General features: G+C 34.5%; 2 protein-coding genes across 2 annotated transcripts in view; both read left to right on the top strand.

The window, feature by feature from the left end:
* The first annotated feature begins 1643 nt into the window (after nt 1–1643).
* On the top strand, nt 1644–2021 carry LOC121979921 (glucan endo-1,3-beta-glucosidase 7-like). The gene has a single exon (XM_042531897.1). The coding sequence runs from the start codon at nt 1644–1646 to the stop codon at nt 2019–2021; it is 378 nt and encodes a 125-aa protein (XP_042387831.1).
* A 404-nt stretch (nt 2022–2425) lies between these two features.
* Nucleotides 2426–19034, top strand: part of LOC121981456 — a 57687-nt gene continuing 41078 nt past the window's right edge. Inside the window, exons 1-9 of the mRNA XM_042533985.1 lie at nt 2426–2821; nt 3341–3450; nt 7001–7166; nt 7259–7359; nt 7474–7546; nt 7657–7792; nt 15127–15287; nt 15406–15530; nt 15626–15725. Coding sequence (XP_042389919.1) covers nt 2689–2821; nt 3341–3450; nt 7001–7166; nt 7259–7359; nt 7474–7546; nt 7657–7792; nt 15127–15287; nt 15406–15530; nt 15626–15725 — 1105 coding nt within the window. The 5' untranslated portion in view covers nt 2426–2688. The remainder of the gene's footprint in view (nt 2822–3340; nt 3451–7000; nt 7167–7258; nt 7360–7473; nt 7547–7656; nt 7793–15126; nt 15288–15405; nt 15531–15625; nt 15726–19034) is intronic.

Here is a 19034-nt window from a genome sequence, read left to right as displayed (position 1 = left end):
TTATAGCTTTATTTTTGTGTTTGATTCATGTTGACAAAAAGACAACAATCAACGACAATGAACAAAGGAGAACATCCGAGAGGAAAGAGATTGGGCTCGTGAACCTTAAAGTACTTTTCGGTTACCCATGATCGTGCTTTCGACAGTAGCGATGTCCAACAACTTTTTGATTTCTTCAAGAGATCACTGTGAATGATTACAATTTTATTTTTGTGTTTGATTCATGCTGACAAAAAGATAACATTAGTTGATATTGAAGTTGCTTTAGTTTTGAGCTGAACTAATAAGGAAGATAGCCAATTTGCTCTTTATTTGATCTAAAAAAGATAATAACTTTCTTATAAATTAAAATGCAAAAGTTCAATTAAATCTATTTAGAAATTGTGTTGGTTTTTCTTTATTCCAATGTACATTGTTTGCAATCAAGAGGAGCTAGCATCATGGTTGTGGCTAGCGTGATGAGCTAGTGTTGGTGGATCGGGAAGGCAAGATAAAAGAACAACAAAATTATGGTGTAACGTTTGAGGAAAATGATGATGTCTTGAAATAATGGCGGATGATTATGGGGCGAGACGGTGGAGAGTAGCAAGGCAGAAGGGAAACCTAGGGAAAGTGATGAAGATCTTCATGGTGGCGTCATCTATGCTTTTAGTGGTGATGAGCAAGAACACTATATTTCTGTCTTTTTTTTTTAGCTTTCTAAATAAAAGAGTAATTACTAAAGAAAAATTAAAGAAAGAAATAGGTACAAGATTGCAAATGAGTGGTGGATAAAGAAGTAATTAAAGTTTGAGGATAATGAATAATAGAATTAACTACTATCAAAATTAAATCACCCGACTGCAATACTGATATCAATTGACCCAACATCAAAATTTATCGAACCACATAGGAAATCGAAATAAAATCAATGAAGCAAAGAAAAAAACAGCTCACCTAGAGGGAAAAAATTCTCATATATAAAAATTATGTTAATTTAGAGATGATTAAAATATATGACGGTAGGCTAAATCTACTCAATAGTAAACATAAGTATAAATGTTTTAAATAAACAAAATATATTAATGTTAATGGTGACTATAATTATTCTTTATTTATTATTTAAATTTAAAATATTAATTAATAAAAATTAAATATCTAATTCATTATACTGCATTTATTTTTTTAATTTAATTTTATTTATTATAGATGAGTCAATATTTAATAATATTTAAGAATTTTTTAATATTGAATATTTTTTCTAAAAAATTTCTATCAATCTATTTTTTTTTATTTTTTATTGGGGTAATTCTCAATTTAGTCTCTCATTATTTGACATGATGTTGATTTTGTCCCTCATTTTTTAATTGACCAAATTTAATTCTCTAATTTTCGAACGTTTTCCCAAATTAATCTTTCCGTCCAAATCCCCGTTAAAATAGACAGGAAGACTTGTTTAACATGTGGAAGTGACCTATTGATCATGTCGGTGCCCGTCAGCTCCGATCCGCCTTCCTCCGGCGCCTTCCACGCGACGATGTGCTTCTTGCACTCAAGGGCGTCCTCGCCTTCCTAAAGGACACCGGAAGCCCTTCATGATCAATCCCTACCCTTTCTTCTAGCCCAATGTCGGGTGGCACGACGCTAGGTCGGGGTCGACCTACATGAACATGTTCGACGCACAGGTGGATGCAGTGAGGGCGGCCATCACGACGGCGGGGTTCCCGAAGGTGGAGATTGTTGTGGCGGAGACCGGGTGGCCGTACAGGGGGGACGCAGGGGAGGAGGGAGCGACGGTGGAGAACACCCAGGCATACAACGACGGGCTGGTGGCACACCTGCACTCCCTCGTCGGAACGCCGATGGCGGCGGGTAAGTCGGTGGACACCTACATCTTCGCGCTCTACGACGAAGATATGAAGCCCGATCCGACCTCCGAGTGCTCCTTCAGCCTCTTCCGCCTCAACCTCACGCCCACCTACGACGCCGACATCACCAAGTCTTCCTCCAACGCCGCTGGCCCTGTTTCCCAGGTAAACTAACAGAGAGCTCCGGTAAAAATCGAATTCGACCGTAAAATTAGATTTTGGCGACGAATAACGATGACAGTGGAGCAGAACTCGACTGACGCGATGCCAAAGAGGGTCGTCTATTTGTCTACCGGTTAAACAAGTCTTCCCGTCTATTTTAACAGGGATTTGGACAGAATAATTGATTTGAGAAAATGTTTGAAAATTAGAAGACTAAATTTGATCAATTAAAAAATTAGGAAGGACTACGTAGGGACTAAATTAGGAATTAATTACCCATTTTTTATTTTAAATTTTATTTCGTCTCGCTCCGGTCCGACCGTGACTGATCGTGCCCGTGTCTGACTTGAGACGAGACTTTGAGAAGTTGGCCACTTATCTTCAACAGAGGTTGTTGAGATTAATGAATAAGCGAGCGTCTATATGAAAATTGCACTTTCCACCCTTTTTCCTCCGTCTCCATTTCTGATGTCACAGGAGCTCTTCCTCTACCGGCGACTGCGAGATCTCACATCAATTTCTTCGATCCTTGTGGTCTCATGGTAGATCTGACCCTCCTCGCTGCCTCGATTCTCAAATAAACACCGTGAGGGGTCTTGTAGATCTGCTGGAGGAGGAAGAGGAGGCGAAGGTGCGGAGAAGAAGGCTGGAGAGAAATACTTAGTGTCTGAATACAGGAATGGAGTGGGAGACGGTGCATCATCTGGACCTGCGCCACGTTGGTCACGGCCTCAAGCCCCTTCAGCCCCACGCCGCAGTCTTCCATCCGTCCCAAGCCCTCATCGCCGTCGCCGTTGGTACCTACATCATTGGTACTAACTGATCGTTTCTTGCTTTTGATGTGGAAAACTTGCCATTTTTTTTTTCTTTTTTGGTGAGTTCGCTTTAGGTGTGTTCGATGCAAGGCGTTAGGATTTATGGAGTGCATATACGTGGCAAACTTAATGTTCATTATCATTGCAATTTGGATGGTAACACGTACAATAGAGTATGCGGATCTGCCTCTCAATTTAGAATTAGCTAAGCTTGTGTACGGACAAGGCAAGGACAGCCAAATTGTCAAATGGTTAATTTGTGATTTCTGATCAATGTCTAAAACTTCTAATAAATTTGATTCGAAAACTTTGTTTCAAGATAGAGAGCGTACACTTTAAATCTCAAAGATGTAACTTTGAGTAGATGTGCTGTTTCTGAGCTGGTTCTACTTCAAATAGTTGAAGAATCATTGATTTTTATGTACTTTGTTCTATGTATATCTCTCTAGACAAGTGTGCTATAGCTATTTCTTCTGCTTTGATCCTCATGTACTGATTCACTTTTCTTTTCTTTAGAATTTGATGCTCTTACAGGAAGCAAGATTTCTTCAATTGATATTGGTTCTCCTGTTGTTCGCATGTCATATAGTCCTACCAGTGGACATGCTCTAATTTCCATCCTTGAGGTTAGTCTATTTAGTGTCACAGTCAATGTCTTCCTGAACTTTCTATGTGTTGGCGAGTATGGAATTTCTTTTTTTTTTCTACAAATATAAACATAGTCATGAGGAACTGTTGCATTTTTGATTGAGACTTCAATTGACTTTCACGTGGTTGAGCTGGATTTGCTTGTTCTAGTCAGTGTTGATCTCCTCCTAGTTCTCTCTAATACTATCTTGTAATTTTATGATGATTGGATAAGGGTCAGATCTTTTTTACCAAAATTATTCATACCATGATGTAAACCCACAAAAGGGTCATTTTTTGCACAGGCTGTCAATATTATTTGATGGCTCTTAGTTAAGACATGAAACCAAAGTATTTCAAGAATTGGTCAAATGCTTCCCGGATAAATTGGGGGGCACCTAGTAAGAGAGGCATGACATAAGGGCAGATGATTGGGATGGGGATCTACTGTTGATGCATGTAATAAAAATGAAGAAATACTATTTTTTTTTTTAAAAATGAAATAATGACAGAAGGAGCAAGATATCCTAGAATTAGTCACCATTAACATCCTCAGCCAATTTTTGTGAAATTGCTTGCAGGCTACTAGTGATATCTTGGACCACACAAAAAGATGCTTTCTTTTGCTAGACAGTCCTAACATTTCAGTAAACACGAAAGCCCACAAAGTTCACCAGGATTTTAAGGCAATGTTTACTTGGGAGGATGAAGAGGAAAGAGACAGGAACCCCTGCTGGGAAGGGAGAGAAGAAAATGTGTCATCATGTTGTTTACCTGTCAAAAAAGGAATGATAGAAGGAAAAGAGAAAAAGTAGATTGAGGCGATGATTTTCTTTAACAAACAGATTTGGGATCTGGGAGGATCAATTTTTGGAGGAAAGAGAGGGAAGTGGGTCCTCTTCCCATCTAACTCTTCTCTCAGCTCTTCCTTTAAAGTTTAGTTAACAAAGGAAAGGTGCCTTTTCACTTCCCTTCCCTCCTTCCCCTCCTTCCCCTCCACCTTTTCCTCTTCTGCCCAAGTAAACATGCCCTTAATAAGTACATGCAATATAAAATTGTGAACATCATAGTTTATTTTCTCAAATGGTTGATAAAACAAGACATTGACAATTTAAAAGTATACTGGCAATTAGATCCAACTTACCTAGATCTTGCAAAGAACAAAACTAAACTCTAATAGCATCATTTGCCAAATTTTCAAAAGCTAATTCTGTGCTAATTGGTGATGGTTAAGATGCATATTCTGTTATAAATAATATGCTTTAATATTTATGTAGTCAAATTTTTGTTTTTTTATACAGTCTTCTGTAGTGGGATAAGGTTTGATTGGTGGGGTATGGAATAATTTCTATTGCTTAAGTCTGTTTTCTTGGTTGGAATCACCTAAGGAAGGAAACACTGGTGGGACGATAATTCTCCAACTGCTTTTTCACTTTGTTTCCTTGGGCAGAAATGGAGTGAAGGAAATAACTAGGGAATTATTTCTCCAGCACAAGTCAATTTGGTTTCCATTCAAATCGGGCAAAACTCTACTTTTAAAGGCACAGATGCCCATTAAAACTAGTTAGTAAAAACCATATTTTTTTTCAAGTCTATTTATTATTTATGTTTTTTTAATGTTTAAAAAAAACATAAAAAGGTCACAGGTTCGAATCCTGGAAACAACCTCTTGCAAAAAGCAGGGTAAGACTGCGTACAATGAATCCTTCCCCGGGACCCCGCATGGCGGGAGCTTCGTGCACCGGGCTGCCTTTTTTTTTTAAATGTTTTTAACAAATCAATATTAAAAGTTTCCTTTTCTCTTTCCTTCCTTCCTAGGAAATTATGAGAATTTAAGTGCTTTTATTTTCCTTCCCTCCAGGGAAACAGACACTAGGGAAACATTTCTCTAGTCTTTATAATTTTTGTTTCCTACAACAGTTCTATAGTTAGCCATTTCCCTCCCTCATAGGAAACATGACCTAAATCAAGGTTTTAGTTGTTGCTCAACTTGTCCAATGCATGGGCAGTAAATTTTGGTTGTTAAAATATTTATATCCAAAAAGGCATTTATCAGAATCAAATGACTTATCTTTTCCCCATATTTGTGGATGCATTAAGGGTTTGATTTTGATGACAAAACAGAGAGAAAAAAGTATCCAACTAATAATACACTCTCAATAAATTAATGCACATGCGATTTGTTTTATTCTTTTTTTACACAAAATAACTTGTTTTATTCCACTTTGCTGTACTTTGGGAGTCATGAGTGATGCACGTTAACATTTCCTTTTGGGTCTTTGCACATGTATTTCAAAATGGCCTGAAGCAGTAGAAAATAACTTTGCTTGTATCAGGTGTATTATGAAATTTGTTAGTACCTTTTTCTCTCTAAAAGTTTACTTTTCTTTGGATTGCACAAACTCTTCTATTTGTACTAGTTGCTGTTGCTGATTGCCAATTTTTCATCATTTAATTTCCAAAAATTAGAATTAAATTATCATTGTTACTATGAGGGAATCTTGTTTAACTCTAGGTATATAGTTTATCCAATCATGAAAAGGACACCAATGCAATATGATATTTGATTTTTTTATTAAATTATTTTTCATTAGTTTATTATTGATGATGCTCAATTTTTGTTTTTTTTTCTTGTGTGATTTGTGTGGAAATTCAATTATATGTATTTTAGTTTTCAATAAACTTTTCTCAGAGTTTTTTAGTTGACACTTCTCTCACTCATGATTTGAAATCTTGTACCGTGCTAGGCCAAATTGTTCTAGTAAATCATCGAAACTCGATACCACTAGGCACGTAGGTTCAAAATCTCGAGTTGTGCTGCAGTTTTAGTTTTTGATTAGAAAGATATTGGTCTAATATCATGTCGATGCTCCAATGCACGGGGTTGAAGGAAGAAGGAGATGAAGTAATGGAAGGAGACATTGTTTGTGTTGAGTGGTATTGAATTTTAATAATTTACTGGAGAGATATGTTTCGACCATTTCGTCCAACATGTTACCAGATTTAATTAAAACCATGCTTGACGTTGACAATGTCTCCTTACGCTTCATTTCCTTTTTTATTGAACTCCAATCTATTATTACCACCATGTATTGAAATATTGGCACGATACTGAAATAGTGTCGTTCTAGTTAAAAATCGAAACTTCAACACGACTCGAGATTTTGAACCTTGCTCTCACTACTACTTCATGTATATATGTTGACTGTTGTTGAAAATGAAGTTGTGTTTTAGCTCAATTTGTTTGCCTAATCCGAGTACTTGTTGCTCTTTGATAAACTTACCTTTGTTAGTTTCTTATTCATGTGAGGTTTTAGGGTCTATTCATGTCTGATGTAGTATCAGATCTAAATAGATATCTAAAGACCTGTATACATGTATTTGTACACTCTTGAATATGCTTTCAACATTTAACTAACGCTCCTGATGTATGTATATTCTTCAACTTCATAACTGGTTGAACATGTTCTTAGTTTATATTTTTTTTAGCTAGATGCTATAAATAATCTGATCATTCTGTTATATATCTTTTACCTTTTGTGAATGCAGGATTGTACAATCCGGTCATGTGATTTTGACACTGAGCAGACTCTTGTGTTACACTCACCTGAGAAGAGATCAGAGCGTATTTCAGTGGATGCAGAAGTCAACTTTGCATTGACACCTCTACAGCCTGTTGTATTTTTTGGTTTTCACAAACGGATGAGTGTGACAGGTTTTATTTATTTTTCCATTATCATTTTGTTGCGGCCTTTTATCTTTTGTTATGTATACTAAATGACATGTAATGTTCCTGGCAATATGAAGTGGTTGGCACAGTTGAGGGAGGTAGACCTCCAACAAAAATAAAAACAGATCTTAAAAAGCCTATTGTCAACCTTGCTTGTCATCCACGACTTCCTGCTTTGGTAATATGCTTAAGTACAATTAAGCATTCTTTTGAATTTATACACTATTTCATTCCGTGTGCCTTTTGTGCTTTTGTCTGGTGTCTAATTTTTTTCTCTCTTATCCCTCTGTAGTATGTGGCTTATGCTGATGGCTTGATTCGGGCCTATAACATTCAGACATATGCTGTCCACTATACCCTGCAACGTATCATTATATCATTGCTTATATCCTTTTCATCATTCTTATTAATTGTATTTGAACTATCTTTTACTTGTCTTCCTAACATGTGCTGACATTTACTGTTTTTGGCTCAGTGGATAATACAATTAAGCTCTTGGGTGCAAGTGCTTTTGCTTTTCATCCAACCTTGGAATGGATATTTGTTGGTGATAGAAAGGGCACACTTTTGGCTTGGGATGTCTCAACTGATAGGCCTAATATGATTGGAATGTAAGTCCTCTCAATACAATTACTTATTTCCTTTCACTTGAGGTACAAAATGTGGAAGCTGATAAGATTATGTACCTCATGAGGACATATGTCAACAGAATGCGAGTTTAAATATAAGATAGGAACTATGCAGAATTGGTCGAATATGTATTGTTTCAGTATTTAGTTATCTGAAGGCATTTCAAATATGATTCCACAGTTAATCTAAATCTTGGATACCTGAATATATCACTGTGTTATCTCCTTTTTTTTTTTTTTTGATGATGCATCCATTGCATTCCATTGGCAGGTTGATTTGATCATCCTTTTCTTTTATGGTTGGTTGATTATAACAGATTTGCCTTAGTTAATTTCCTGCATGTAAACTCATCTCTATGATTGTCTTAATGTCATTCTGAAAATGGTTGAACTTTACTAAATTGAATAATGACATTAGGTACGTGTAGGTGCAGTCAACATGCTATATAGGTGTCGTGGCCATCACATGTAATTATGTATTATATGGGGGTGTTTGTGCAATATATCATTAATACATCTATATGTAGAGATGGTGGTGGTGGTGGTGGTGGTGGTGGTGGTGGTGGTGGTGGGGTGGAGGGCTAACTAGGGTTATGAGGATCTATGTATATAGGATCGTTTTGTATCCTATGCTTCATTATCACCCAAATATTATGCTTTTTTTTTTTTGTCTTATTTTGAAACTTGTTCCTAGAAATGACTTAGAGGGTCTTTTAGATTCTAGACGGAGACACGCTATGCGGGATGAGATAGATGCCCTTCACTCCAATGGCATTTAGGTGCTTGTTTCTCTTCAATGAAAATTTACTGTGGGCAAATGGTTCTTTAGAATTAAGTGTTCTCTTACTGGTACCGTTAACCGCCTCAAAGCTTCATTGGTGGCAAAAGGGTAGACTCAGATTATTCAAATTTATGTACCTCAATACCTTTTCTTCAGTTGCAAAAATTACTTTGGTCTGGTTATTCCTTTCTTTGTCGGCTACTTACCATGGGTCACTTCAATTTTACATCAAAAATGCATTTCTTTACGACGATCAATTAGAGGAAGTTAGACAGAGAAAGCTGTGGTTTGTTGCTCAAGAGGAGACTAGACTGTTATACAAGCTGAAAATCATTGTATAGCTTAAAAGAACCTTCGAATGCTTATTTTGAGAAGCTTAGCTCAACCTTTCTCCACCTTCTTCAGTATACCATAATCAAGAGTGTGTCAAATTACTCGGTATTTGCTTGTCTCCATTAGGAAAACAAATCCTTATAATAATGATATCATCGTTATGGGTGATGGCTCCATTGAAATCACAGTTGAATGGTTATCTTTACAACATTCCTAGACTATGAACTTGGGTGATTTTAGGTATTTACTTGGTATAAAGCCGTCTCGTTTGGAGAAGGTATCTATCTCTCTCAGTGGAAGTATGTTTTGGATATACTCGAGGAGGTTGGTATCTTGAGGGCTAGACCGGTGGATACTTTGATGGACCCTAGTGCTAAGCTAATACCAGACGAGAACCTCTATTCGACCTTGATAATACAAAATGTTAGTGTGGAATTAAAGTATTTCACAGTACATTTATAATGAGTTTGATCAGCTAACTCTTGGCATAGTTTTCAAAGAGGAACCCTGAAACACTTCTGATCACTGCTTCAGTGGATGAATCAATGGGCTAATTAGTCGATTGCATATTGAATCCGGAATTGGCTTGGTCAAACTAGCTAATAATTAAATATCAGGTATATAAAAATTAACTAATATACATATACATCTAATTTTTATCAGTAAAAAATTTATATTAACAAGAAATAAGAATGAATAAATTTAAAATTATACCTATCATAACATCTTAAATATCAAAACATTGCAACTTCTAGCATAGCTTATTAATGTGATAGTAAATACTAATCTCACAATTAGCTAGATGCTAATTTTTGTAATACCTATAATCCTATGAATGAGAAAAAAAAAAAAGAGGACCGAAAGACCTTAATTTAGTTGTATGAACAACTAAACAATGGGCAGCAACACAAACAAATTTTGTTACATTTTATCATCACCTAAGATAAATTCAGTTCTTGCTATCACCAAGCTTGTTAGGAGGTCAAAATTTAATCTAGGGTTAAAGCTGTGCAACATATAAAATTGGCTGGCTTAATTTAAGTTGTGACTTGGTATATTCTTTCCTGAGAAACAAAGAACAAAGCGTAAAAATGGAAGAAGAATAGTTTCATCAGGGTTAGCTCTTTCTGATAGCAGAAGCTCATCAGAGATCAATATGAGTGGTGAAACCTTGCCTCTGAGTCAGGGCTTTGAAAACATGTTAGCTGACAATTGAAGATCTTCCTTATGCCAACAGTAGGCTGCATTATCCCTGAGTTTGACTTCGTGTAAAAGCTCGACGCCTCACTTCTCAAGTTGAGTAGAACAGTTTGATGATGTTCTCCTGTGTGACATGATAGTGTTAGCAAAAACTAAAGATGGGAGAAAGTAAGACGAGAAGGAGAAAAAAAGTTTGAGAATCAAGACTAAGCTCGGTGCGCATGGTGAGAGAAGAATTGCTTAAGGGTTAGGGTAAGTAGTTAATCTGATTTTAATTTTTCAAGTGTTGAAAAATCTTGGCCGATTGTTTTAAATCGACCAGTTTTATTGGTTTGATAAAACTAGTCAGTCAAACCAACTTTTCGCTGACACACTTCTGATCAAGTCACAAAATCGAATCAAACTGAGACCCAGGTTTGATTTTTTATGATCAATCTGGTTTGAGTTTCATAATTATGGTTTTTGGAGAGCCCATCCTATGATCATTAGTTAGCAGCCTTAAGAATTTTATGATACCTCAAGAATGTTTTAGGGAAAGGGATTTTGTTCTATTATTGATTTTGCTGATGTAGACTAGACATACTCCCTATAGATAGACAACTTACATCATATTATTGCATTCTCTTAGAACATAATCTTATTTCTTAAAAAAGTTAAAAAATAAATTGTAGCAGCAATGTCAAATGCAGAGGGAGAATATATGACCTTAGCAATGTGCAAACTCATCTGAATTTCATGATAGGATAAATTATTTACAGATTCTCATGACAATTTCATGTAATTTCATCATAGAAAAAATACATTCTAATAAGAATGTCACCTCCTTTGTTAGTTTTAACGATTAGTTAGTACATTTCCTGACTAAATTGTTACTATTCAAACTATTAGGGTTTTGACAAAGACATAATTATGTATTATTGGGGTCTTTGTGTAATATCATTAATACAGCATCTATATATATAGAGGTAGTTGTTTGGGGGGGGGGGGGGGGGGACGGGGTATGTGGATTAATTCCTTGTAAACTATCAATAGGAACAAACTTTTATTATTTAATATCTTACACTGGAATAAATCTACAGAGGACAATATCTTGACCATATATGTATATCTTCTTTTCATGAGGCAAGTTATTTTAGGAGCAATTTAAAGGTTCAAACATGATAGACTTTGATAAATAAGTAAATTCATGTTTTACCAGGATAATGAAAGTAAAATCATGTTTTACCATGAAAATGACACCATAATTCTAATATAAGAGCTAACTAAAAGCATGAGACAACTTGACATTGGAAAGTCATGTGTTTCATATTTGATCCTAGGGTCTAATATTTATCAAGTATTAAAATGTAAAAAATTGTTTAAGGTTCATTATGTACAAAAATTGACCTTTACCATGTGGATATACTTTTGGACTATTAAGCTAGTATTAGTTAGTAGTTTGAAAAAACTTCTCATTTCAACCTCACATTGACACCAAAATCTACTAGCATGAGGTAAAATTACAAATGGTGTTCGTACCACACATTCTTGTGGTCTCTTGGTATGCTCACGGAGGACATGGGATGAGACAAAAGGAATTGAATTTGTTTCATTCTATCCATCATCAGGGAAGAAGCAATCAAGTTATAAATTAAGGTTTTAAGGCCTAGGTAGTGCCAGTGAGCATCGATAGATGTGTGGAGGACTACGACAAAGACATAATGATGTATATAAGGTAGTTGTATGATTTAATCATAAATTAATTAATTGTTATATATACATATAAGGTTTGAAATACTGAGCCGTGCCATCTAAAACATATTTACCCTTTCGACGTGGGACCGACATCGTGACCATGAGGCTGTGGAAGCTTTGCGAGGCCATGACAGCTTCACGAGGCCGCGACGGCTTGGCGAGGTCGTAGATGGTGTCGCGACCCGACCATTTGCAGGGTCGTGGAGGGTGCGACGACCCCTCGGTGGTCTCAATGGGGCTGCAACAACCGTGGTTTTATTTTTTTTAAATATGTATTTTTTTATTATAATAATTGATTAATTATATATAATAATTATATTTAATACTAATAATTATTATAAAATATTAAAAATTATTTTAAAATTTTAAATAATATAAAAAATTAATAAATATTTTATTTTTAATATATAAAAAAATTGAATATAAATTTAAAATAATCTATTTTTTCAAAATATAATTCTTAAACATTTCAAATAAATTTTTAAAAATAAAAAATTTACATTTCAAAAAATGATTTAAGTTATTCAAATAATTTTATAATTTTCTGTAGCCTTTCAAATTATTTTATAATTTTATATTTAGTTTTGAATTTTAAGAATTACTTATTTTTTAAAATATTATTTCTAAAAATTTAATAGGCATTATCCTATGAGAAAATATTGAAATACGGACTCAACTACTCCAAATATAACTTAGTGAGCATATTTAATAATCAAATATTAATATTTAAAATTTTAAAAAGTATCAAAACTATATTAGCATGACACGATACAGTATCGAAAGTGTATCGTTTCAGTCTGGAATTGAAATTTTGGCTCGGGTCGAAATTTTTAATTATATATATATATATATATATATATACATATATAAAAGTTAATAACACTTATATGTACAAATATAATAGTAATATAAAGTTATAAAATAACTAATACAATTGATTTTTATATATTATTTGTATTAATTAATTAATTAATTGTTAATGGGTTAACTTTGGTTTTTAATTGAATAATTTTGTAGTTAATAAAAATTGCATTGTTGTAGATATGCCATATTTATATTAATGTATTTATTTGTTAGGAATGATTTTCGTTTGTTATTTCAATTTTTTATTGATGCATAGGCAGACAAATAACATCAAACCAAAACATCAATCTTATTATCAAGATTGAAGACATACTTATCGACTAGAGAATTCATTTCATTGATAATCATTACATTGTTACATGATTAGATGTGGTTAAGTAATTATTTTGTAGATAATCAAATGTTATATGACGCTGAATGTTGGGTCATGACTCGAGCACATGAGCAGAAGATGAGAATTAGATGAGGATGTTAAGGTGGATGTGTGGACATACGACAATAAACAGAATAAGAAATGAGAGTATTAGAGAGAAAGCTGGAGTTGCATCTATTGACGAAAAATTTCGAGAGACATATTTAAAATGGTACGGATATGCAGCTAATAAATGCTCTAGTTAGACTATGTGAAACTATGACAAATAAGTACATCAAACGAGAAAGAGGTTGACCAAAAATGACTTGGTTAACAATAATAAAACAATATAAAAGTTATTTAATTATAGATGATGATATAGTAAAGGATAAAGTGACATAAAAGGATCCATATAGCGGACCACCTAGTGGGATAATGTTTAGTTGTTGTATTTATCATGCAATTGAGTTGTAGTTATAATATGGAGGATCAGCTCTAAATCTGAAAAAGAAATTGCAGTACAGACTCTTTCACAGATGATGTCTTTAAGCTGTTGCAAACGAAATTGGGCAACTTTCTTCTTTGTTCTTACGAAATACGAAATCATCTCTCTTACCATTGTTTAGAGAAGATGTTTCATGTGCACTATAATGTGTCTTTAATTAAGGGCCATAATTGAAGAAAAGGAAGAACTTAGAGTCTACTAATGCAGACTCATATTGGATTTTTCTAGACTGAGAATATTTCATGCTGAACAGGTGAAATGCTATTGAGGTTGAGAATCCATTACTTGATCTAGGAGGAGCTCTACCATAATCATCTTAATTCCTTAGCCAATAGATCGAAAAGGTAAATCCTTATTCAGCAGATTGAAAAAGTACAAACATAAAGGAGATGCCGGTGGGGAAGATAATGAATCTTTTTGATTGATAATTTCTAATTAAGATGTTCTCAAACATCTTAATCCCAAAAACAATCAAACGCTACATGCAAAGATAAAGATATAAAGTGAACGCTCATTCATTTAAGAATTATTAGACAGTTATATCAATTAGCCAAAGTTATCATCCCCTTACTGTACAATAAGAAATTTATCTATATTCTTAAACCAAATTTAGCTGGCACTTTTAAATATTCTCAAAATGATAAAAATTACATTAAATTCCATAATAATATGAAGTCACATATAACAAAAGTAATGCTCATGATGAAAACTATAAACTTGTGATAATCTGGATTCACTATATATATCTGAATATGTTAGAGTCGAAGACCATTATTATGACCAATTTAGATGCAGGTTCTCAAACTCGAAATAGGAGCTATAGAATAGTCCAAATAGTTGAGCAATCACCTATGTGATAAATCTTTAAGTAATTAACACTTGAACTTTCTTACTTTTCATATTTGCAAATAATCATAAAAGTATATGTTTCTAGTATATAGCTTATTAATTGTTGTTGCATCAAATTCAACAAGCATCAAACAACTCACAAAGTTGTGCTGAAGCATTAACTCATAAGGTAACACCCAAAACATAAATTCAATATTGAGCATATATAAAAAATAATTAAATATTAACAGACATTGTTTTTTAGTTAGTCTACACATTTAAAAGTAAAAAGTTATCGAAATTGTATTGGCATGACACAATACAATATCAAAATTATATTGTTCCCTCCGAAGGAAACTCTGACATAACTTCAAATTTTAAACCTGTCTGAAGAGATTTAAGGAGCAACCTTTGAGTGTTCTAGTCCTGACATTGAAAATAATTTTTCTTAGTTTGACCAGTAATATTGTCCGAATATGCCGGAACCGATCATGCAGTTTACCTATGGATTTTTGGTTTTTATCATGACATTTAATGATTGATGCATCTAAAATATGATTCAATCTGCTATGCTCTTGTTGCATGGTAATGCTTTGAGTTTGCTACTAATTGCTTGATGCTGTTTGGAAATTAAAGGAACTTTGCTTTTAGGTGCATACAATTTTTGGATGCTTCATTTGATTTGGTTCTGATTCTTGCCTTTCAATTTTTTCATGCAGTACACAGGCTGGATCTCATCCTATAACATCCATTTCATGGCTTCCTATGGTGCGGCTTCTTGTTACTGTAATGAAGGATGGCACACTGCAAGTTTGGAAGACACGCGTGATTGTTAATCCAAATAGACAGCCTATGCAGGCAACTTTTTTTGAACATGCAGGTTGTCATCCTTCTAACTACTAGTATGCCTAATCTTAGAATGTGACTGTTATTGAGTCAATCTAACTTGCAATTAGTAGTTAACCATACACAGCTATTCTTATGATCTTGTTTTGCAGCAATTGAGAACATTGATATTACTAAGATTTTATCTCTTCAAGAAGGAGAAGCCGTCTATCCTGTACCACGAATTAGAAGTCTGGCTGTTCACCCAAAGTTAAATTTGGTGGCCTTATTGTTTGCAGTTAAGCATGGAAAAATTGCTAATCACATGAAATGTTTATATTGGAAAATAAAAAACACTAATAAGCTATCATGTCAACTTTGAATTTGAAGCAGGATATGATGAGTGAGATGAGTGCAAAAAATAGAGCTGCCTATACAAGAGAGGGAAGAAAACAACTATTTGCTGTCCTTCAAAGTGCAAGAGGTTCTAATGGTGAGTCATGCAAAGTCCTGCATTAATTAAAACAGAAAAGGTGTAATTCACAACTGCTTTACATTTGTATGCTGTCATTTTCTATGAAATTCTCATGTCATCTTCATGACCTAGAATCATTCTTTCCCTTGTGAGTTTCTTTTAGAATTTTTGGCAAATGAAGTTATAATATGGATCAATTGATATTGGTTATTCATGGGCTTTCTCTATAGTTATATTAGTTGTCTTAAAAGGATGCTTACTGATTCTTCTTTTGCTTATGTTCTTTTTCGATAATTGAGGAAGCTTTGCACATCCAGGAACTATTTTGTTCTCACCTCTTTGTGTTTTTGCATTTTTTCAGAGTTTTTTTCTAGAGGCACTCCATGACCTATAACTCGTCACATTTTTTTCTAGAGGAACTCCACGACCTATGACTTGTCACATTTTTTTCTAGAGGCACTCCATGACTATCGCCTCATCAGAGTTTTTCTAGAGGCACTCTACAACCTATGACTCGTTAGTGAGTCACCCCATGAATACCGCCACTATAGTTTTCCTTTTTGGATCCTTTCGGAGGTAGAGAAACCTCTTATAAATATTGCTTTTACAATGATAAATATGCTAAGCATAAAGAAAGAAAAGTATGAAATGTAACAGTGAAAATTAAGATTATAGAAACTAAAGAAAGGGGCTTTGGATGTTAAGTGTGAGTGCTTTCAGTAATCTCACGAGATCCTTTTGGTCCCATATTTATAACATTCAACTTAGTTTCACTTTAGCCTAGCTCTGCACAAAAACGATCGTCTCCAAATTTATTTAGTCGACTGATTCTAAGTCTTGTGTTAGCCTTATGTACAACAACAATGGATATTTTAGTCAACTCAATCCACTTCAACTTAACTAGTATCATGCAAGTCATTTGATGGTTGCAATCTTTCTTTTTTAATCAATGCTTCCTATCAAAAAATTAGTGGACTGCCTAGTCGACTAACTTTATCCCAATCAATTGTCTAGTTGACTAACTTCATCCCAATAGACTACCCATCGACTCAACACTGAATCTAACCATCAGTTAATTAGATCTTTGACTACCATCTATTATAAGGTCAGCTCTACCTAAAACTCAAATTCAGGTTCACCCGATTCTCAACTCACTAGGAGTTACCTCCTAAGAGGCCTCACCTTTCGGACTTCTTTGTTTGTCAAGAAGGCTCACTTCCGTGGTTTCCTTGTCAAGAGGTCTTGTCTTTCTTCTTTGTTTGCTAGGTATTCGGTTAACGTTGACCTACATGACTTACATTCTCCAAGCATCCGATCACTATCACTCTTGACATGCTTATAGGACTTCCGTTTGCCAAGCATCTGCATCACTCTTAATCTCAATCTCCTTCTTGATTTGCTTGACTGTTATTCTCCTAGTATCTAGTCCTCAAACTATTTAGAACTTTGACCCATTTATTTTCATTTATTACACCTGCAATATTTTTATGAAGTAATTTGTACTTGCACGTATCTACACACTTGACACACTTGACAAACCATATCATTAATCATAATATGAATCTAACTTAAATGCTTGCCCAAATATAAAAATACTTGGTTGAACTCGACTGGTTGGGGCAATTGTTCCAAAATCTCCCTGATGTCTTAGTCACTTGAGGTTGGGGTATGATTGCATCAACGGGAACACTAAGATAGCTTTCTTTATATTGTCCTCCCTTTGATAATGTTTTGGTTCTCAAATCCAGTTTTGTTGAACCAACATGCATTGCATGTATTAATGCGTTTCTAAGTTTTATTGCTAGTCATTACAGAATACAAACTATGAAATCAAGTTCTCATTCTACTTACATCTTATGGAGATAAAAACAAACTGAAGTTCACCATTTGGCTCAAGGTTCAATTTTGCCAATAGGAATACAGAAGCTCTTCTGGAGTCACATTTTCAAGTAGCTGTATATTTCTTGATCCATTTTACAGATAAGAATGACAGTTTGTAGAAATATTGGTTTGCTATTGGTACGTATCTTTCCGATTGGAATTGCTCCTTGATACTGAATGAGAAAATAGAAATCAAAAGTGTTGTAGCGGATTGAGTGAATTGTTTTAAGCAACAAATATGATAAAAGGTAAGGGATATAGAAATTCACCAGTCTTAGGATGCAAACTTGGATACAAAACCGATAAAAGGTCACCGTCAAATTTAACTTCACTATGGGATATAAAAATCCACCACTCTTAGGATGCATAAACTTGGATACAAAACCAATATAGACTCACCACCAGTTAAGGATAAATCCAAGAGATATGAAGACTAGAAGAGAAAAATCAAAGATTTTCTGAGTTCACCTTCAAAGTTTAAGCTATTTTCTCACTACAAAATTCCAAAATAAATACTAGTGTATGAAAGAACCCTCTATGCATAGGGTAGTACGAAATTTATCAATTTACTACTGATAATTAAGCTCTTTAGTGCTTCCTTGGTCAAGACGATAAAGGGAATTAACTCTTCCTTTGAATTTTCACATTAGACCGCCTATTAAAGAAACAGTCATAACTTTTTCTTGGAAAATGCTTTTGACTTGTTTCAAAATCTGCTGAAAAATTAAGTGGTTGAGCTTTCTTCAAATAAAGGCACGCCCCTTGACTCTTTAGCATTCAATTTGGACTACTCAATCAACTTGAATCATTTGTAGGTTTGGTAATTGGGCTTGCAACTCATTTGGTTTATGGGTTGTACATAATACCCTAGGTCAACAAGATTCACAAGATCTCATGCGGTACACTCCCGTGTCAATCTCCCCAGGTAGAAAATGACTTGTCCTCAAGTCCTCATTTGTTCCATGATAAGGACTTAAGTCAACCACATTGAACATTAGGGAAATTCCATAATCTTCAGCTACCTTGATCTCATACGCATTCTTGTCAATTCTCTCAAGTACCTTAAATGGACCATCAACTTTAGGTTTCAATTTACCAAATTTTCCTTGTGGAAACCTCTCCTCCCTTAGATGAATCCAGACCAAATCACCTATATTAAACTCCAGATACTTTCTGTGCTTGTTGGCAGCTTGCATGTACCTCTTGTATTTCTTCTCAATTAACACTCTCATGCAACTTCTTTATTTGTTTAGTATTAGCATGTCCACTGAATTGCTTAGTTATAGAATGTGGAATTCAGTCAGCCTCAATGGACTCTTTAAGTTAACCTCAAAAGGACTTTTAACAATGTTATGATGCATGGAACAATTGTGGGCAAACTCAATATGTGAAAGAAAGAGATCCCACTACTTGATGTTTTGACCAACATAGCTTTTAAGTAGGTTC

The sequence above is a fragment of the Zingiber officinale genome, chromosome 5A (assembly GCF_018446385.1).
Source record: "Zingiber officinale cultivar Zhangliang chromosome 5A, Zo_v1.1, whole genome shotgun sequence".
In the NCBI taxonomy this organism is placed as follows: domain Eukaryota; kingdom Viridiplantae; phylum Streptophyta; class Magnoliopsida; order Zingiberales; family Zingiberaceae; genus Zingiber; species Zingiber officinale.
This window is presented reverse-complemented; position numbering and strand designations above follow the sequence as displayed.

Coding starts and splice junctions, on each gene's coding strand:
- LOC121979921 (XM_042531897.1), top strand. CDS start 1,644: ATGAACATGTTCGACGCACAGGTGGATGCAGTGAGGGCGGCCATCACG.